The sequence below is a fragment of the Microcaecilia unicolor genome, chromosome 3 (genome assembly GCF_901765095.1).
Source record: "Microcaecilia unicolor chromosome 3, aMicUni1.1, whole genome shotgun sequence".
In the NCBI taxonomy this organism is placed as follows: Eukaryota; Metazoa; Chordata; class Amphibia; order Gymnophiona; family Siphonopidae; genus Microcaecilia; species Microcaecilia unicolor.
This window is the reverse complement of record NC_044033.1, coordinates 28,144,994-28,167,332: the sequence shown is the minus strand read 5'-3', so window position 1 is coordinate 28,167,332 and position 22,339 is coordinate 28,144,994. Positions and strand designations below refer to the sequence as shown.

The 22,339-nt window shown below is 43.0% G+C and overlaps 1 protein-coding gene across 2 annotated transcripts in view; it reads left to right on the top strand.

Moving 5' to 3' along the window:
- LRPPRC (leucine rich pentatricopeptide repeat containing) overlaps positions 1 to 22,339 on the top strand; it is a 346,459-nt gene that overhangs the window by 48,505 nt on the left and 275,615 nt on the right. For both annotated transcript variants that reach the window (XM_030195798.1, XM_030195797.1), the window contains exons 3-5: positions 2,367 to 2,489; positions 21,067 to 21,188; positions 21,286 to 21,344. In XM_030195798.1, the coding sequence (XP_030051658.1) occupies positions 2,367 to 2,489; positions 21,067 to 21,188; positions 21,286 to 21,344 (304 nt within the window). The remainder of the gene's footprint in view (positions 1 to 2,366; positions 2,490 to 21,066; positions 21,189 to 21,285; positions 21,345 to 22,339) is intronic.

The window sequence follows — 22,339 nt, the reverse complement described above, 5'->3', positions numbered from 1 at the left end:
TGCAGAGAAGGGCGATGAAAATGATAAAGGGGATAGGATGACTTCCCTATGAGGAAAGGCTAAAGCGGCTAGGGCTCTTCAACTTGGAGAAAAGACGACTGAGGGGAGATATGATAGAGGTCTATAAAATAATGAGTATAGTGGAAAGGGTAGACGTGAAGCATCTGTTTACTCTTTCCAAAAATACTAAGACTAGGGGGCATTAAGACTAGGGGGCATTCAATGAAGCTACAAAGTAGTAAATTTAAAACAAATCAGAGAAAATGTTTCTTCACTCAACGTGTAATTAAACTCTGGAATTCGTTGTCAGAGAGTGTGGTAAAGGCGGTTAGCCTAGCAGGGTTTAACAATGGTTTGGACGGCTTCCTAAGGAAAAAGTCCATAGACTGTTATTAAAATGGACTTGGGGAAAATCCACTGCTTATTTCTGGGATAAGTAGCATAAAATGTTTTGTATTATTTTGGGATCTTGAGGTATTTGTGACCTTGATTGGCCACTGTTGGAAACAGGATTCTGGACTTGATGGACCTTTGGTCTGTCACAGTATGTCAATACTTACGGAAGATTGTCTCATAGGAGCCAGCACCGCAGCTGAGAGCGTGCTAGAGAGATGCTTCTTGGTTGATACAGCTGTTGCAGTCTCTCAGTTGGGTGGTAAGCTTTCAAAAAAGCAAGCTTTCTTCCTCACAAATTCTAGAATATTTGCAGGGCTTGGTTTCTTGGGCAGCTGGGAAAGGCCATTCTGGAGTTTCAACAACAACTTCAGGCCTTGCATTTTCAGAGTGCTCCTTGTGTGTGGGACATGAATTGTCCAAAGAGTTTCACTTTTTGGCTTGACTTCATAGAACATTGTTTCACATTTGCAGAACACACCTGGGTGATCTCTAAGCCTTTTGGGACAATCATTGATATTACTCTTGCATAGCAGCGGTTTCCATCTTGCTACTGTCCCATGACTCCCATTTTTGCCTAGTCTTTCTTTATTGTGGAGCTATGAACAGTGATCTTAGCTGAGGCTAGAGAGGCCTGCAGTTCTTTGGATGTTCTTATAGGAAGTTTTATGACTTCAGGGATGAGTTGTCACTGGGCCCTTGAAGTAATTTTGGCAGGCTGGACACTCTGGGAAGATCCCACTGATCCAAGTCTTCACTATTTGGAGATAATGACTTTCACTGTGGTTCAGTGGAGTCCCAGAGCTTTAGAAATAGCTTTGTAACCCTTTCCAGATTGATATATTTCAACAGCTTTTTTCTCATCTTTTCTGGAATTTCCTTTGATCATGGTATAACATTCTTGTAAAAACTTTATGATGAATACTTAAATATATAGTGAGGTTTCAATTCAACAGGGCTGGCTGTAGTCAAGCCTGGCTGTCTTCAATCAGCTGAATCTAATTATCAAAATTTGTTCAATTGGTTGATTGAGTAATCAAAAGGACAATTAGTTTTTCACTTGGGTGATATGGGTGCTGGATAAATTTTGTTTCTTAAATAAATGAAGTAATTTAAAAGCTGGGTTATGTGTTTACTTACTTTCCCTTTGTCTTGTATTCCATCAGAAACCATTCAGTGTGCCCTATATGCAGGGCTTTTTTTGAGGGGTACTTGGGGGTACTGAGTACCGGTACCTTTTCCATTGTGTGCTAAAATTGGCCCATGGTCCCCAAGTTTTAATGAAAGAGCTCTGGCTCTACACACCAATTCTGCCCTGTCATAGATTCTGTGACAGGTTGCAGGAGTCCTGGCTATTGTGGGGTGAGTCCCTCAGTGATCACCCCACCCCTGAAGGGTGGCCTGGCATTTGAGTGCCGGCACCTTTTTTGCTAGAAGAAACACACTGCCTATATGCAATAATAGGAGAAATCAGAAGGGGGAGAAATTCTATCCAGAGCATTTAAAAGCAAGCATTTTGCTGGTATATCTTCTTGCGGGTCCTATGTTTGCAGTGCACGGGTGAACTTTTTATCAGTATATGCTGCAGCCACTTTTCAGAGGGGGAAGCAAGCTGCTTTATTTTTTTTTTCTTCTTCTTTGGCCACAGTGCAACATATCCTTATTTCCAGAAGCACTCGGTCTACCAGGGCATGCCTGAATACTGATAGGGTAATCCACCCCTGTTCTGGAGAGCCCCCGTTTCATATAGAAAGAAGAGATGAGCGCCTTTCGGAGATATTTGTTTCCTGAATGGCATTTTTGTGCTGGTTCCCGTGGATGAATACCTGTGAAAAGGGGTTACATAGTGCTTCATGAAGGAAATTGAATTAAATTTTTCATTATCTATTTATTTATACCACTACTTGTGTAAGGTAATCTGTACTTTTTCTGTGTTTTGGGATTTATATTTTACTTGCAATTTTGTGTTGCAGGCTATTCCAGTGGTAACCAGGCCTTGCTTCTTTTGCGCAGTTGTGGCTCTCTGCTACCTGAACTCCAGCTGTCAGCCCGGACAGAGCTCGCTCACAGGATATGGGATAAGCTACAAGAATTGGGTATGACATTTCTTATGTCAGTACTGTTTGTGTGACCTCAGCAGCTGTCCTTTTAAAAGATTTCGGGCTCCTTTTACAAAGTGGTGCGCTGAATGCAAAGAAACCCATTCAATTCCCATGGGCTTCTTCACATTCAGCGTTTGCTAATCGGTAGCACTGCTTTGTAAAATGGTTGGGAAAAGCTGAGCTCATCAACCCCACAATATACACACATTATCAAATCATCCAGAAATATTATATATGCAAAGCATTTGTATAATTAGAAGATAAAAATCCTCCATCATGGGGTAAGAGAAGATTCCCACTCATCCTGGCTCTCAAGTGTTAGAACTAACTCTGTCACCATCCCCCATACGAAGATCCAAAATTACATAGACTAAAACATTTGCACATTCCAAATATAATTAAAATAAATTCTTACAGTGCCAATGTGCTTTCTCCTTTTGCTAATTCTGAGTAATCCATGCAGCACAGAAAGGTAGTCTGAAATGTGTTGTGATAGAAATCCTTGGTGCCCCCTCTAGTCCTCTGAGCTGCTGTTTTTATTTGTGTTGGGAGCTGGAACTTAACAATAATATGTTGGCTGATAGGCCTTCCCTGCATCTAAAACTGGTAAAGCACGTCAGTGGGAAATAACATTTTAAACAATGAGGTGCTCCACCAGTGTAGTCTGAGCTTCTGACTTAAAGTGTTTATCTCTGGGCTTTGCTTAAATCGTACTAATGTTTAAGTAAAAAGTAAATAATTTTAATCAAGTTTATAGAATAATACCACCTACTCCACCCAATGTTTATCTTGGGGAATACTGCAACTGATTTTAAACCATTTAGTTGTATATAGGATTACTAGAAGCTTAAGAAGAAAATGTTTGTGGCATATCAAGTGTAGTAAACTACATCTATATGTGAAGGGGAGGGGGAAGGTTAAAAATTAAGAAACATGCACCTTCCACCTCTCACCTCTACTCTGGAGCTGCAGGTGAATGGTCATGGTGGTGGAAACCCAGCATATGCTAGTTGTGATTAAGCTGAAAGTCTAAAGGAGGAAACTGCTGCCCCTCATCCGTGGAGAAAATAATGCTCTTTTCCTGGCTCATTCCTATCAAGTCAGGGGTTCTCAACCCAGTTCTCGGGGAAACACCTAGCCAGTCAGATTTTCAAAACACCCACAGTGAATATGCATGAGATACATTTGCATGTGTTACCTCCATTCCCTGGAAATGTATCTAATGCATATTCCAAGGACTGGATTGAGAACCCCTGTGTCAAGTGATCGGGCACAAAGGATTGTTTCACAATACACTGCAACATTTTATTTTTGCTTTTAAAAGTGGTAGTGTCATTGGGTTTGAAGGCAGTAAGAAACCAGGGGCCAAGACTGTCCATGTTCACCACAAAGCAATAATTTTATGGATTTATTTTCTATAGATAATTCCCCAATAATGCAGTTTCTTTGATTACTTTATAGCACTGCTTTGGGTTTGGAATATAGTGTTACAGATCCTCATTTTTGACCATGTATTTGTGTTTAATGGCATAAAATTAACAACTCAGCAGATGAGTACTCGCAGTATTTTATGCGTGCTCTTCAGCCAGAGCAGTTTGCAAAGCATTGCACAGCCATTCATAAACGTACTACTACTACTTATTTCTATGACGCTACTAGACGTACACAGTGCTGTACACTGGAAATGAAGAGACAGTCTACTACTACTACTTAACATTTCTAGAGCGCTACTAGGGTTACACAGCGCTGTACAGTTTAACAAAAAGGACAGTCCCTGCTCAAAAGAGCTTACAATCTAATGGGCGAAGTGTCAAGTGGGGGCAGTCTAGATTTCCTGAATAGAGGTATGGTGGTTAGGTGCCGAAGGCGACATTGAAGAGGTGGGCTTTGAGCAAGGCTTTGAAGATGGGCAGGGAAGGGGGCCTGGCGTATGGGCTCAGGGAGTTTATTCCAGGCATGGGGTGAGGCGAGGCAGAAAGGGCAGAGCCTGGAGTTGGCGGTGGTGGTGAAGGGTACTGAAAGGAGGGATTTGTCTTGAGAGCGGAGGTTACGGGTAGGGACATAAGGGGAGATGAGGGTAGAGAGGTAAGGAGGGGTTGCAGATCGAGTGCATTTGTAGGTTAATAGGAGAAGCTTGAACTGTATGTGGTACCTGATCGGAAGCCAGTGAAGTGACTTGAGGAGAGGGGTGATATGAGTATATCGGTCCAGGCAGAAGAAAAGACGTGCAGCAGAGTTCTGAACGGACTGAAGGGGGGATAGATGGCTACGTGGGAGGCCAGTGAGGAGTAGGTTGCAGTAGTCAAGGCGAAAGGTAATGAGAGAGTGGATGAGAGTTCGGGTGGTGTGCTCAGAGAGGAAAGGGCGAATTTTGCTAATGTTATAGAGGAAGAAGCGACAGGTCTTGGCTATCTGCTGGATATGCGCAGAGAAGGAGAGGGAGGAGTCGAAGATGACTCAGAGGTTGCGGGCGGATGAGACGGGAACGATGAGGGTGTTATCAACTGAGATAGAGAGTGGAGGGAGAGGAGAAGTGGGTTTGGGAGGGAAGACAATAAGCTCGGTCTTGGCCATGTTCAGTTTCAAGTGGCGGTTGGATATCCAGGCAGTAATGTTGGATAAGCAGGCCGATACTTTGGTCTGGGTTTCTGCAGTGATGTCTGGTGTGGAGAGATAAAGCTGGGTGTCATCAGCATAAAGATGATATTGGAAACCATGAGAGGAGATTAGGGAGCCCAGGGAAGAGGTGTAGATTGAAAAAAGAAGGGGTCCAAGGACAGATCCCTGAGGAACTCCAACAGAGAGCGGGATGGGGGTGGAGGAAGAACCATGAGAATGTACTCTGAAGGTACGGTGGGAGAGATAAGAGGAGAACCAGGAGAGGACAGAGCCCTGGAACCCAAATGAGGACAGTGTGGCGAGAAGTAGGTTGTGATTGACAGTGTCAAAAGCGGCGGATAGGTCGAGGAGGATGAGGATGGAGTAGTGACCTTTGGATTTGGCAAGGAACAGGTCATTGCAGAGTTTAGATAGTGCCATTTCTGTCGAGTGTAGGGGGCGAAAGCCGGATTGAAGCGGATCGAGGATGGCATGAGAGGAGAGAAAATCAAGGCAGCGGCTGACAGAGTTTACAATCTAATTAGGACAGACAAACAGGACAAATAAGGGATTAGGGAATTACTAAGGTGGGAATGATAAAATATAGGCACTGAACAAGTGAGTAAGGGTTAGGAGTTAAAAGCAGCATCAAAAGGTGGGCTTTTAGCCTAGATTTGAAGACGGCCAGAGATGGAGCTTGATGTACCGGCTCAGGAAGTCTACTCCAGGCATATGGTTTAGCAAGATAAAAAGGACAGAGTCTGGAGATAACAGTGGAGGAGAAGGGTGCAGATAAGAGAGATTTACCCAGTGAACGGAGTACCCGGGGAGGAGTGTAGGGAAAGGTAAGAGTGGAGGGGTACTGAGGAGCTGCAGAGTGAATTCACTTGTAAGTCAATAAACAGGAGTTTGAACTGTATGCGGAAACGGATAGGGAGCCAATGAAGTGACTTGAGGAGAGGGCTAATATGAGCATAGCGACACTGGCGGAATATAAGTCGTGCAGCAGAATTTTGAACATATTGAAAGGGAGAGAGAGATGGCTTAATGGGAGACTGTGAGAAGCAAGTTGCAATAGTCTAAGCAAGAGGTGATAAGAGTGTGGTAGAAATTAAATAATTTTGGTTAATAGTTGTGCTGTTTCGTTGGTGCTTGCTCATGAGGAATGGGAAGCCCTGTCCTTTGGTAATGATCAGTTGGAAATCACACCGTTAATCTGGTGGACAGATAAAATAGTTTCTTATACTGGTTACAAACACTGGATAATTACAATATTAAGAAATTTACTATACCACTATGCTTAAAAGACTAGACAAATCCTTGTTTTCATATGAAACTAGTGGAAAAACTTTGAATGTAAGATTTATCTTCTGCCTTTTCACTTCAAGAAGTGTACAGGGTGGATTGGAATACCATATAAAACATAAATAACATAGAACATTAATGGATGATCAGCTTGTTACATACAGAATTTTCTGTATGCTCAAGTGTTCTCACATTTTTAAGGCAAACTTCCTCTTGCTCTCAACAGAGTAGATAATACAGTTCTTTCTCAATTGTGTGAGTTAATACTGACATCTAGGGGTACTATTATCCAGAGAAAAGTGGATAAGATATTAGAATCTTATGGGTTTGAAATGTATCATTTATCATAATTACAGTTCATCTTGCTTAAGTGTATTTTCTGTAATGTATTTTCTCCAAGTGAAATGGCAGGTGGTAAACAGTGTCATTAACACTGTGTCTTGAGAGTAACTGCTAGTGCTGTCTGATTCGGCCAAAAGGTTTTCGATTTGATTTATTTATATGAATCAGTTTTTCAATTTGATTAAGTTCTTTGAGGCTACTGTCAATAAATAGAAAATAAAATTCATTTTTCTACCTTTGTTGGTCTTATTAATTTTTGTAATCGTGTTGGTCCCAGTCTCTGGTTTCTGCTTTCCTCCGTCTTCTCTCAACTCTTTTGCCAGGGTATCCTGGTCCATTTGGCATTTCTTCCCTGTCGACGTCCATCATTCCAGTTCCCTTCTGTGTCCCTTCTCCTATCTTCCTGCCATGTTGAGCATCTCCCATTTCTTTATTCTTGCCCTATCTAGCAGAACCCCTCTGTTTCCCCCCCCCCCCCCCCCCATATCCAGAATTGCATCTCTATGACCCTGTTCATCTTCCCTCCTTCTTCATATTCTTCCTTTCCCAGGACCAGCATTTTTCTCTCATCCAGCCTCTACCCTCCTTTGAGCGCTCTCTCTCTCTCCCCCCCCCCCCCTCCACATCTTCCTTCCAGCCTCTGTCCCCCCCTCCCATCTAGCATCTGCCTCCTCTCTGTTCCCCCCTCCCTGATACCCCTGTTGCTGCTTCAGGACAGAAACGGCAGCCTGCACCAGTACAGAATTTGGTTCTCTGATGAGTTTAGCTTCTTTTGCCGCTGCTCTAGCAAAGCAGTGGCAGCGGATTGGGTGACAGCAGGAGGTGGGGAAAGTCCGTTTTTTTCCCACTACAAATCAGTTCAAATCAATTTTGCCCAAAACAAATTGGTGAATTGATTGAACTCGCGAATCAGACAGCGCTAGTAACTACTTAGCATTAATTGAGAAATTCTATCCAGATCATTTGCAAGCATTTTGCTGGTATATGTTCATGCGTGGCCTGTGTTTGCAGTGCATGGGTGAACTTTGTATCAACGTACGCTGCAGCCACTTTTCAGAGGGAAGCAAGTTGCTTTATTTCCTTTTTGAAAATTAGCAGCTGCGAAGTACATATGCTAAGAAGGTAAGATTTGCTATACTGAGTCAAACCAAAGGATTTGTAAAGCCCAGTATCTGATTTCCAAAAGTGGCCAATCCAGGTCACGACTACCTGGTTAGGCTAAAAGCTGTTCTTGTGGGTGACTAAGCAGGGGCAATAGAGTGCATATGTGAGGGATAGTTTTTTTTTTTGTTTTTTTTTTTAATAAAAGGGTATCTATTTTACAGTATTAGTGTTTTATAAAGGCAACATAAATGCCTACTTATCTTTTATAAAATAGACTCTCAGAATCAGCTCTAAAAATGTGCATATGCTGGCACAAAACTTTACATCCACTCTGAAGCTGACATAAACACATACATGTACTTTACACATATATCCACATATTTTATAAAATATACATACATCTCAACTCTGTCTGCACTCTGCTCAAACTCTGCCCCTGGCAACATCTGTGTATAGCACATACATAAGTATATGTAGTCTTGTAGGTATATATACATGCGTAAATGTTCATGCAGTTTTATAAAAGGCCTTTGTGAGGGAGTGGGTGGTACAAGGTTTCCTTAAGAACATTCCCTCGCTAGAACTGAGCTAAATAGCTTGCGTAGCTTCTGAGCCTGGTGCTGAGGGACAAAAGTTAAAAACCCTAGAAGGAAACACAATGCGGAGGTCCTGAGTGAGGATCCTCCTAGGGTGCTCTGGCTCAGTTGCAGTACCTGAGCGGAGTTCCAGGGAAAAGGAGTGGTCCTAGCATGGATGCTTGCACTCTCTGTTGTGAAGAAACCAATTCTACGCCTCCAGGAATTGTATGTGAGGTAACTGAAACCAGTTGAGGTAGGACAGTTATCCTTTGGCTGTTTGAACTGTGAAGCCATGTCAGGGACATGCTGTTGGAACTGTAATTATACTTGAAAGAGTTGTTACATATCAAACTGTGGAGCTACCCACCCCCTTCCCCAGTATTCCACACCCAGGGTAAAATCCTTGCCCAGTCCTGCTCATGTCTGCCATACAATCTGTTATATAGAGCCGTAAGACGCTCCATCTCCACAAAAAGTGAAACTTTCAGATGCCAGTCTCGTAGAGTAGGTCCACATTGCAGTTTCCAGTGGGCTGAAGTAACACAGCAAGGGGCGGCTAATCCCCATCTCTTAGTTTTTGCTGCCACCAACTCCCCGAGGTATTCACCAAACTCAACAAGCAAAGTTGAGGAGAGATTGAAAAGTCCATAAAGCAACAGACAACTCCTTCTCCATCGCTTTCCAAAAAGGCTGCAAATTATCACGTGCCCACCAAATATGGAGAAAAGTGCCCACTTCCCTGCCACAGTGCCAGCATTGATCTGACATCAGAGGGTAGATGGCATACAGACAGGAAGGAGTGAGGTACCATTGAGTCAGCACTTTATAGGCATTCGGAGTTAGGAGCGAGTGGGCATTGTTCCTGCCTCTCCTGTTAGGTTTGTCTGATGGGTTCAGGTGGGTTGGGGGAGGAGTCTGGGGATGGGAGGGTACAACTAGACAGAAGGGGGCTGATATTCAGACTGTAGGAGGTAACTGGACTGCCTCCTACAGTCGGCACTGAGCCTGGATATTCAAAGCTATGTTGTTTCCGGTGACCAGCATTGAATATCTGGGCTATTTTTGCCCGGTTTCAACTTCACCGGCCAAGTCGATATTCTACACTGGATGCCCTCCTGCGGGAGGTGGTGGAAATGAAAACGGTAACAGAATTCAAACACGCGTGGGATAAACTTAAAGGAATCCTGTTCAGAAGGAATGGATCCTAAGGAGCTTAGCCGAGATTGGGTGGCAGAGCCGGTGGCGGGAGGTGGGGATAGTGCTGGGCAGACATACACAGTCTGTGCCCTGAAAAGGACAGGTACAAATCAAGGCAAGGTATACACAAAAAGTAGCACATATGAGTTTATCTTGTAGGGCAGACTGGATGGACCATGCAGGTCTTTTTCTGCCGTCATTTACTATGTTACTCTTGCACCAAGACTCAGACAGAGACTTTCTCCATCTCCCTGAAAATCTGTTCCCATTTGGACATAAATGCAAATTTGGTATACTGAAATCGCTCAAAAAATATTGATATAGAAAGAGGGCGAGGGAGCCTCCCTAAAGATGACCACAAATTCTCCAAATGCTCAGAATCCACTGGCTTGGTCTGCAACCAACCCTGAACTGACATAAAATGTCTGAGCTGGAGATAAGGAAAGAAATTCCCAGGAGAAATCCCCTTAGTCTCTTGCAATATGTGGAACTCAAGCACTCACTACTCCTGCCCTCCCAATGTTTAAACACCTGCCTAAGCATCCCTCCCCCCAGATATATGTTCCAAGCTAATAAGTTCCAAAGTAGAAACCTTCTCTTCTCCCCTCCCCATGCCTCCGAGTCTCTCCCCAAATCCCTAAGAGATGTTTAGAAAAGGAATTTGGCATGGTCGCTTGTTTCTCCCATAGAGAGGAAGAGAGACACAAAACATGATTCAGGGGGAATGAGGGACAGAAAGATTGCTCAATAAGTGTGGCAGATTTATCCTCCCCAATCTCCCAGTCCAAAAGAATATGCAATTGTGCTGCTCAGTAATACCAATGAACATTAGGCATTGCTTTCCCACCTTGCTTAGGGCCACTCCAGTGGATCTTCCTGTCCAATCAACAGTGTTTACCACCCAAAAAGCCCTCTAGGAACCGCAGTGGTTAGAGTTTGAAATAAAAACAGCAAACGAGGTAAACATTCATTTTCAACACTGAGATGCGACCCCCACCACGAGAGCCACAGCCCTCTCCACCTTCCTAAATCCCCCTGCACCTGGAGTATCACTTTTCAGTAATTATAGCTAAACAGCTGAGTCGGATGACAGAGGAGCATGATCCCCAGATAGCAAAGAGTTTTTCGGACAATCCTAAATGGAAAATTTTACCATAGAAAAGTGTCATCATACTCAGATGAGGTTAGGCCTAAAATCTCAGACTTATATATGTTGACATTAAAGCCCGCCACCTGGCCATATTCCCACAACTCTGCCAAGATGATCAGCAGAGTCAACTCTGGATGGCAGTCATAAAGGAAGATGTCATCCGCAAGTAGTGCTAACTTGTGTTCATGGGACTCCACCTTCAATCCCCTCACCTCTGAGTTCTCCCGAATGTGGATGGCTAAAGGTTCAGTCAACAAGGTGAAAAGTAAAGGGCACAAGGGACATCCCTGTTGCGTGCCCTGCCTCACAGGAAAAACATCAGAATAGGTCCTATTAACCTGCACCCAAGCCAATGGCATGGCATACATAGCCTGCACCCGGGCCAACCCGGTCCATCACAGCCCGTAAGAAAGCCCAGCACACCCTGTCAAAAGCCTTTTTGGTGTCTGTAGCTAACAGTACAACCTTATCTCGGACCCATTGGGCTCCCCACATCAAGTGTAATTTCCATCTTACATTGTTGCCTACGTGATGCTTCCTAATAAACCCCGACTGATCAACATGGTTGAGCCCAGGAAGGACCTATCCACCAAAATTCAAGAGAGAAATAGGCCAATATGACCCACATACCATAGGATCCTTCCCAGGTTTCAACATCACAGAGATCCTTGCCTCCCGCATAGAGGGAGGAAGAGGGTGATCCTCCAACAGAGCTCTATCCACCATCACTAAGATCAGTCTCATCTCCCTTTTAAGTCTTATTAAAAAAAAACACTCGAAAAGCCATTCAACCCGGGTGATTTACCTGTTTTAAGCTTTTTAATGCCCCGCATTATGTCTCCAAGGGTAATAGGTTCATCCAACTGAGCCCTATCCACCTCTGACAACCGGGGACTTGAGATGGTAGCAAGGTAAGCATCAATAACTGTAGAGGACACCCCTGTCTGCTGTTCATACAGTCCTTTATAATACTCCACAAACCGCCTCTAGATCTCATCATCAGTGTAATACATGCTATTTCTTCTCCCTTTGAGTTTCTGGATATATATATATAGCAACACGACACCCCCGTAAATAACTAGCTAGTAAGGAACCCAATTTATTGCTGTATTCAAAACGGTGTCTCAACTTCCGTCTTTGAAACTCAGCTTCTGTAATTTGTTGTTTCCCTAACTTGTTACATAAGGTGTATAACTCCATTAACAACTTGGGATCATGGGATCTCTTATGCTGCCTTTCCACTTCCAAGAGACGCTCCCGTGCCTTTAAGGAGAGAGCGGCCACCTCCTGCTTTTTTTCTCGCACCCCATTTAATAAGCACTCCCCTGGATCACCACCTCAAGAGAGTCCCACAAGATACCATCATTCACTTCCCTAGTATCATTAAATTCTAAAACTTTGAGAGACAGAAGAGCGAAGCTCCTTATAAACCCTTATAAACCCAGAAAAGCTCACCGAAACCAGAGCATGATCTGAAATATGAATGCTTTCCACCCCTGCATTTAAAACACTACCCCCACATATTTCGATGTACCCAAATCAAGTGAGTAAAAGGTAACATTTTTTTTGAGTCCCGTGCAAAATCCTCCAGCTATCTACTATTTCCAGATACCTCATCAATTGCAATAATGCCCTATGGTGCTGCTTACTGTCCTCCAATCGCACGTCAGGCGCTACATTGAAATCCCTTCCCACCATAAGATCCCTGTTAAGAAATGCCCAGCCACCCACCTGTTACCCCGTTGTCACTTAGAGGGTGCAGAGTCAACAAACTATTGTCTAAAAAATTGAACAGTGGAACAAAGTGCAATGAGCAAACAATAACAGGTAAATGAAAAATGGATAAATTATAACACTAACTAAACATTTGTTTACTTTCTGAAAAGTACCTGGGAAGATCAGGACATATAACTGTTTGTTTACTGAGCCTCAGCAAAGAGATCCTGTTCTCTTTTCTTCCTGGCCAAGACTGGAGACAAAAAAAACAGTAACTGCTGCTTAACTTCAAACTCCAGGCCAGTCAGAGCTCAGAACAACGATATTTGAAAGTACACTGTAAAGGTTACTTCCTATCTGAAAAGAAAGAGCAATCATTTTTCTGTAACAGCTTTACAGCAAAGAAGCACCATCTGCTGGCCAAATAGGAGAAATACACTTCAGTGCATAATTAAGACAGGAAAATATAAAATACATTTTACAGGCTTAAAACACACTATTTCTTCACAATCCCCTTGCACAAAATCTCCCAAGGACCTCCTCAAGCACCCCAAAAATTGTTCTTGATTGGAATTTGGCGCATATATATTAATCAGTGCTATAGGACATCCCTGATAAAATCCCCAAATCACAATACAGTGGCCCTTTGTCACGCTTTCACAGCAGGAACTAGGTTTGTGAGCCCTTGGGCCACTGCCGAGGAGCGGCAGGCGAAACCACCCCACACCAGAGACAAGGCAGAACTCTGACAAACAGTTAGACTTCACACCTGCACTTGACCACCTTTCCTCAGGAGTTGAGCCCCTGGGTGCAGGTGGTTGGCAGGACTTACCGGACAGGCAAGGACCTAGATCCCCACTAGGCTGAACCAGGACTGAGGGTCAGAGGGGAAAGGAACATACATGGCCAGCAGGACAAGGAGTGGATAAGCTAAGGGACAGGACTGAAAGCTGCAAGCAGCCACTAAAACAGGGAACAAATACTGACAGAGAAAAGACAGGACTGGAAGCTGCAGAGCAGCCACTAAAGACACAAACAGATAAGGACTAGATACAAAACTATAACCCAATGACAAGACTAGAAAACAGGCAACAACCTAATCTAAACTACACACAGACTAACTAAAATCAGACAAGAATCCCAGGCATGAACCCAAACTAAGCAGAAGTGCAACAAGCACCAATGTACCCGGGCCTAAGGCAATGCAAAGGCAAAGCAGAGAGTTTCAAAATGGCTAATAAGCCCAGCAGCAGCTGAGGCTCAGCTGCAGCAATCACCAGGCAACTACGGGTGCTGTGTAGGTTCAAACAAAACAAGCAAGTCTGGCAGCCCGGAAGATCCGGACCGGACTGGGCTGAAATCTGGAACGGGTGATAATAGCCAGACAGTCCATTGCAGCCACCAGGTCTGGCCACCAGGTGGCGAGAAGGAGAGCCCAAAACATAGGCAGAACCGTAACACCCTCAGGATCTTTGAATTAACCCGTAATCTCAAAACTAAATGCAGGAATAACACACTGTCTCATCCTCGTGTCCCAATATAACACGAATAAAACCAATAATATAATCACCCCAGACTACACCCTCCCTGTTTCTGAAAGCCTAAAAATTCTCGGAGTTTTTATTTATTTATTTATTTACATCAATTTATATACCGTATCTTATTGCTACTGCAAGACAGAACGGTTTACAATTTATAAAAAAAAAAAAAAAAAAAAAAAGCAGTACAATAAGTACAAATTGGACAAACATTAGAACTCCAATCATTACAGGAAAGCACAGCAAACCCAACAAACTAGCTACATAAGATGAAAACAATATAACTCATGATTAATACACAGGAGAACACTGCAGATACAAAATTAAATACATAATATAATCTACACAGACAGATAATACAGTTTTGACTTAGTATATATTACAGATGCCCATTTATAACCTTTCTTCCATTATTCTAAATTCTGATCTACATACTCGATAAAGTAGAAGGTTTTCAAAAGTTTCCGAAAATGAAAGTAAGATTTCTCAAGTCTGATCTCTTTTGGAAGGCCATTCCAAAGAGAGGGAGACAGATAGAAAAAAGCCGAATTCCGTGTAGATTCCCATCTAGCCCTAGCAAGAGGAGGAATCACTAACCTGTTATCTGTCAGGGATCTAAGGGTTCGTGTGGCAGTGTAAGGAATAGTTAGATTTGACAGGTAGTCAGGATTTAGTGTATAAAAGGCCTTATGGGTCAAGACTAAGGCTTTAAACTTAACTCTTGCTTCAACTGGAAGCCAATGCAGTTGATGTAGCAAAGGTGTTACTCTGTCATCCCTCCGGGCCCTACAAATCATACGTGCTGCAGTATTCTGTATTCTTTGTAATCGCTTCAAGCTAGCTTGGGTGATCCCTGAATATATGATATTACAGTAGTCTAAGCGTGAGGTAATATAAGCAGATGTCAACGTTTTAAGGGAATCCTTACTAATTGAATTCCTAACTGACCGAAGTCTCCTAAGATGGAAAAAAGATTTTTTCACTACATCAGATATTTGTTCCTCGAAAGTCAGAGCAGAATCAATTATAACCCCAAGGTATCTAAAAGATTTAACTGTAGGGATATTCTTGCCAAATAGCATAGGTACCACTGCTGGACATGTGCCCTGTCCTACTATCCAAGATGTTATAGTCTTATCTGGATTTAATACTAATTGATATGTTGTGAGCCAGTCTGCCACTTTATCCAGACAAATTTGTAGTGGTGTAAGATCCATATTAGATGGTTTAACATAATGTATAAGAAGGAAATCGTCCGCATAAGAATAAAAACTAATACCCATTGTTTGAATGAGAAGTGCCAAGGGACTGACATATAGATTAAACAGTAATGGGGACAGGACCGATCCCTGTGGAACCCCACATGGTAAGTTGTATTCTGTAGAGGACGATTGCTGCTGAACTACTTTAAATGACCGTTCGGTAAGAAAAGATATAAACCATTTCATAATTGTCCCTGAAATGCCAATCTCACCTAGTCTATCAAGAAGTAGTTTATGATTAATTAAATCAAAAGCTGCAGATAGATCCAGTGAAACAACCAAGGCAATATAGCCATGTTCTAGTTTTGCATGAATCTCACTTAACATTGAAGTCAGGATAGTCTCTGTGCTATGGCCTTTCCTAAAGCCCGATTGTCTAGGATGTAGCAAATTTTTAGAATCTACATAAGTTTGCAAACGAAAATCACAACAAGGAAAATGTTCCACTCAATGTGGAAACTCAAACCTTCTTTCCGAGAGCAATATTCTGCAACCTGGTGCAATCAATGGTACTAAGTCACCTGGACTATTGTAATGCAATCTATGCAGGATGCAAGGAACAAATCATAAAGAAATTCCAAACTGGTCAAAACACTGTAGCCAGAATTATTTTTGGAAAAACAAGATACAAAAGCGCCAAACCCCTACGCGAAAAACTACACTGGCTCCCGATCAAAGAATGTATTGCCTTCAAAATCTGCACTCTAGTTCATAAAATCCTCTACGGCGAGGCCCCAGGATACATGATAGACCTCATCGACTTACCAGCCAGAAACACTACAAGATCAACACGTACATTAAACCTCCATCACCCAAGCTGCTAAAGACTTAAATATAAATCAACCTATGCATCAAGCTTCTCCTTCATAAGCATATGGAACGCACTACCAAACGCCATGAAAACAACTCATGATCTACTAAAATTTCAGAAATCACTAAAAACTAACCTATTCAAAAAGGCATACCCCAATGACCCAACCTAAATGCCTCGATCCTGCAACACAAGGAAACTACTACCCGACCTGGACAAAATTAAACCCTTCCTCCCTATTCCCTAATGTGCCTATCACACATGAACCATCTACTATATCACTTTGTATCTGTTATACCGGAACTGGCTATCCACCAGGGTAATATGTATGCCACATTGAGCTTGCAAATAGGTGGGAAAATGTGCTTGCAAATAGGTGGGAAAATGTGGGATACAAATGCAACAAATAAAAAATAAAAGAAGAAACTCCTTACGAAGTAAAGTTGCTATGCCTCTTGCTTTTGTTCCCCCTGTATCCCTGTGAGTCAAAACTGTTCCATAATCCCTATGTCTTAAAAGATGGACATCTCGCTTCTTAAGATGCATTTCTTGCAAAAAAGCAATGTCCCATTAAAGCCTCCCCAATTCTTTGAAACCTTACTCTGTTTCCGAGCATTATTGAGACCATTAACATTCCAAGAACCCCCCTAAAATCTGTGTTCTTTTAGAAATCCCACCAGTGTACTAAGTCCTGCGCAACAGGATTGCCCTAAAATGGAACCCTCCCATCTATATGCCCTCTAGTCCCCACCTCAACCACACCCCCTTGAACCTCCCCTTCACATGTCCCCACCCCAAACAGCTTGTGCTGATCACCACCTCCCCTGTTCAGCTGCCCCATGGAGAAAGTAATACCACAACGGGAGCACTGTGAAAACACCTCCGACCAATACTGTTCCTCTCAAAGCACCCCAAAAATAACCTTCCCTCCCCCAAACTTGTCCAACCACCTCCAACCCAACCAGATCAGAATAGTATGCAATGTCCCACTCATAGAAACATAATAAGTTTAAACAAGAACCGGAGTCCTCAGGTCTGGGGGTTCTACCCGGATCATAAGTGAAATACTTTGTACATACTCTTCCTCTCAAAGCACCCAAAAAATAACCTTCCCCCCCCCAAACTTGTCCAACCACCTCCAACCCAACCAGATCAGAATAGTATGCAATGTCCCACTCATAGAAACATAATAAGTTTAAACAAGACCCAGAGTCCTCAGGTCTGGGGGTTCTACCCGGATCATAAGTGAAATACTTTGTAGACACAATGTCTATATGAGGCTTTGTGCCAGAACCAAATGGAAAACCAAAAATCTTGAAGCCATCTCATCAAGTGGCTGATTTCTGACTCCTCTTGCGAGTGGCCACCACTTGCTGCCAGGCCGAATCTCGCTGGAGTTCCGGAGCCGTCTCATCTACTTGGGACTGCAGTTGAGACAGCAGATTATTACATCCCAGGTCCCACAAAGCTCCCCAAGCTTCTTCAACCATCTTGACTTTCTGTGATTTTTTTCCTTCCACTGTAATCCATAACACAAAGGGAAACATCCATCAATATTTGTAAACACCATTACACAAGAATAGGGTCACTGCTCGAAAAGAACGCCGATTCTGCAAAGTCAGTCATACCAATCTGATCTCGCATCTCATGTAGGGTAATACTTCCCGTTTAAAATCAGCTTTAACTGCAGCCACCTCCACAGACAGCGCGTTCACTGCTCCATCTGCCCAATAGGCGCACCCATTTCCCCAACCTCTCAGCGGAATCCTGCTAGAGCTGCCATCTTGCTATACGCTCTCATCTTTCTTAAGTTCCTTAAACCAGTTCACAAACTCTGTCTTCAATATGTTCGATCCATCGTCCCTAGTGGTTCTGAGTCCTCTCCTTCTGACTCAGAACTGTCAGCTGCCATGTTGGCCTTACCACTTGGGCCCACCATCATGGTCCCCTTCTGGTGCTCACTTGAGTCTCCTGCATAGCGAAATCTCTCTAATTTTTTCCAGTGAACATCATATAGGAAGTTGTAGGCTCCTGCTCCAACCACATACTACTCATATGGGCTAAGGATTAGCATAAAGTTGCCACTGCCTCAACAGAGCACATTTCTCGGACAGCCAAAACCGATCGTGATGTCACTTCTTCCGACCACGAATTCCAGAGTTTGATTACATGTTGCATGAAGAAATATTTTCTCCGATGTGTTTTAAATTTACTACTTAGTAGCTTCATTGCATGCCCCTAGTCCTTCACCCATTTCTCTCTCTCTCTCATTTGCTCCCCTGTGCCTTCACCCATTCTCTCTCTCATGTGTCCCCGTGCCTTCACCCATTCTCTCTCTCATATGTGCCCCCCTGTTCCTTCACTCATTCTCTCTCTCATGTGCCCCCCTGTTCCTTCACCCATTCTCTCGCTCTCTCATATGCCTCCCTATGTCTTCACTTATTCTCTCTCTCTCTTTCTCTCTTTCGTGTACCCCCTCTGTGCTTTCACCCATTTTCTCTCTCACTTGTCTCTCTTTGCCTTCACCCATTCTCTCTCATGTGCGCCCCCTGCGCTTTCACCTGTTCTCTCTCACGCTCTCTCTCATGTCCCCCCACTGTACTTTCACCCGTTCTCTCTTTCTCTCTTGTGTCCCCTCCCTGTGCTTTCACCCATTCTCTCTCTCGTGGCCCCCTGTACTTTCACCCTCTCTCTGTGTCATGTGCCCCCTGTGCTCTCTTTCTCTCTCTCTTGTGACCTCCTGTTTCTTCAGCCATTCTCTCTTCCTCTCTCTCATGTGACCCCCTGTGCCTTCACCCATGCGCTCTCTCTCTCCCTCCAATTCCTCCCATCCTTCCTCGCTTGCTGGCGGCTCTCCTCTCCCCTCCCTGTTTACCTTATTTGCAGTAAGTCTTTCCCCTGCAGCTGCAGCGTATTGGGCCTGCACCAGGTTTTTCCTTCTGACCCAGCACTCCTTTCTGAACATGAAGTTCTGTCAGAAGGGGATAGTACGGGTCTGATAGAAATTCCCATTGCAGTTCGAGGTAGTGTTTCAATACGCTGCTGCTTCAGGGTGAAGATTTACTGCAAATAAGAAGGTAAACTGGGAGGAGAGAGGAGAGCTTCTGGTGGTGCAGGAGGGGGGAGGAAGAGATGATGGACTGGGCGTGCGAACGGCGAGGGAGATAGGGAGACCGTTTAATCATTAATAGTGATTAATTTTTTTACAACCACGGTTAATGTGCAGCCCTAATAAATATGTTAAAAAGCAGTGGTTCCACACAGATCCCTGGGGAACCCTACTATAAACCCTTCTCCATTGACAATACTGACTATTTAACTCTGCTCTCTATCTTTTAATCAGTTCTTAATTCAGAATAGGACATTACCTCCTATCCCATTACTTTCTAATTTTCACAGGAGTTGTTTGTGAGGCACTTTATCAAATGCCAGTTAAAAATCCAGATACACAATATTGACCGGCTCACCTTTATCCACGTGTTTATTCACCCTTTCAAAGAAATGTAGACTTCCCGGTGCGTCTCTCTGTTCTACTAAATAAAACATTTGTTTGTTTTTGTTTTGACGGCGGGAGGTTGTAACTATAGTCCAAATCATGGAGTTGCACAATCTGTTAATAAATGTTCTCTTGTCTAATATGTCAGTAACTGTCACTAAACTAGGCATCAAGGCTCAGAATCCTTCTAATGTATTTCTCCTCTCTAGGAGACCTAGAAAAATTGTTAGTTATGACCTTCGAAGAGGACCGGCAGTTCTTGTCTGTCCACCACTTCAAGGCCTTTCCTTTTTTACATTCCTTTACTCATCCTTTGATTTGTCTGATATAACAAGAAGATTCACTTTAACTCATCTTTTACTTCTTGAAATCCTCAATATCCATTTTTTTTTGTTACATTTGTACCCCGCGCTTTCCCACTCATGGCAGGCTCAGTGTGCCTTACATGGGGCAATGGAGGGTTAAGTGACTTGCCCAGAGTCACAAGGAGCTGTCTGTGCCTGAAGTGGGAATCGAACTCAGTTCCTCAGGACCAAAGTCCACCACCCTAACCACTAGGCTACTCTTCCACTGTTGCTACTAATTGAGATTCTACATGGAATGTTGCTATTCCAACATTCCATGTAGAAGTCGGCCCTTGCAGATCACCAATGTGGCTGCGCAGGCTTCTGTGAGTCTGACGTCCTGCACATACGTGCAGGACGTCAGACTCACAGAAACAGAAGCCTGCGCAGCCTTCTACATGGAATGTTGCTAGTGGAATAGCAACATTCCATGTAGAATCTCCAATAGTAGCAACATTCCATGTAGAATCTCCAATAGTATCTATTTTATTTTTATTACATTTGTACCCTGCGCTTTCCCACTCATGGCAGGCTCAATGCGGCTTACATGGGGCAATGGAGGGTTAAGTGACTTGCCCAGAGTCATAAGGAGCTGCTTGTGCCAGGAATCGAACTCAGTTCCCCAGGACCAAAGTCCACCACCCTAACCACTAGACCACTCCTCCACTCTGCTTCTACTCCTCTCTGAGGATCTCACCCTAGGTTATGTTCCAGTAAATAGCACGCCTGGGCTCAACTTTCTCCTCCATCTTATTTCTTCTCACCTGCCAATCTTTTTCCAGCCTCTTTATATCCTATCCACTGCCATTTGCTGGCTAACTAGAAATATAAACATTTCTGATACTTCCTTTTTCTTTGCTACACTGCCAGCCATTCCACCTTTCATAATAACACTTGCTTGTATCATTCATTCAGAGAGACCAATAATTACAAGGCACTTAGAGAGCAGTCACACACGGTGCGTGGTGTGTCCGTTCTGCAGGGATACCAAGTTGTGGTATCATATCTGCATTCTAACATATTTGACACATCTTGAATAAATAAAGTCCAGAATTATGATTAAAGGGAGGTTCTGAACAGTGACATTTTACGTTTTTACTTATTCTTTCCTTTTTTTTTCTCTCATTTAGGGGCAGTATATGATGTAAGCCATTATAATGCTTTACTTAAAGTTTACCTCCAGAATGAACATAAATTCTCACCCACGGATTTCTTGACAAAAATGGAAGCAGCCAACATCCAACCAAATCGAGTAGGTGATCTTAATGTAGTTTCTTTCTTATGCTGATTTACCTTTCTTCCATAGATGAAAAGTTTCAGCCTATGCTTTGCTGTTTCTTTTCTGACAGGTGACCTATCAAAGATTAATTGCTGCCTATTGCAATGTGGGAGACATTGAGGGAGCCAGGTATGAAATACAAATCTATCTGTGTTTTGATGAAACCTTATGCTCTTGATCAATATTGCCTGCTCTTAAGAATTCAGGCTTATTTCAGTAGGTTTATTCATCTAGAGTAGGGGTTCTCAACCTATTCCTTGGGATATACATAGCCAGTAATGTTTTCAGGATATCCACAATGAATATGCATGACAGAGATCCTCATATATCCCCTAATTCTATCAAAGTTGCTAAAAAGTGTGTGCACAAATTTGGTTGTGTGTGCAATTTAATTAAATAACAAGCTAATTAGCGCAGATAATTGGCTTTAACAAGCAGTTATTGGCACTAATTTAATTGAAATGTACATTTAGGCACGGGATCTGCAGCTAAATTTTACATGTGAGTAAAAAAAATAAAAAGGGGGGACGCAGAAATGGGACAGTCATGGGTGCAAGCCTAGCATTTGCACACCTTTGTTATAGAATACATTTGCACCATGTTTTAGTTGGTGCAAATGGCCACGCCTAAAGTTAGGCTCGATTCCCGGGCATAAAGTGCTAGTCTTTGAACTGCACCTAACTTTCAGCACATCTTATAGAACAGCGCTTTTTTGGTGCCATATATATAATCTAGTTCATAATGAAGGTAATGCATGCACATTTATCTCATGTATACTCATTTTGGATATCCAGAAAATCTGACTGGCTAGGTTTGTCCTGAGGATTGTATTGACAACCGCTGATCTAGTGCAATATGTAAACAGACAGCATAGGCTGTCTAAGTGAAATACTAGTGCATTTCCATTTTGGAATGTGGTGGTATGATCATTTGTAAGTTTTGTGCCATCACCAAGGAGCAAGACTTTACTTAGCTGCTGCTAGCATAGGAGTCTAGCTATTAACCTGTGATGTGCATTATTCACTGTGACTCTCTCTCTAAGTAGACACCATAATTTGTAATCCGGTACTTGTTTTCACAGTCAAGAAGGTGGTATTCTGCAAAGGTTTTCTTTTGAGAATGTT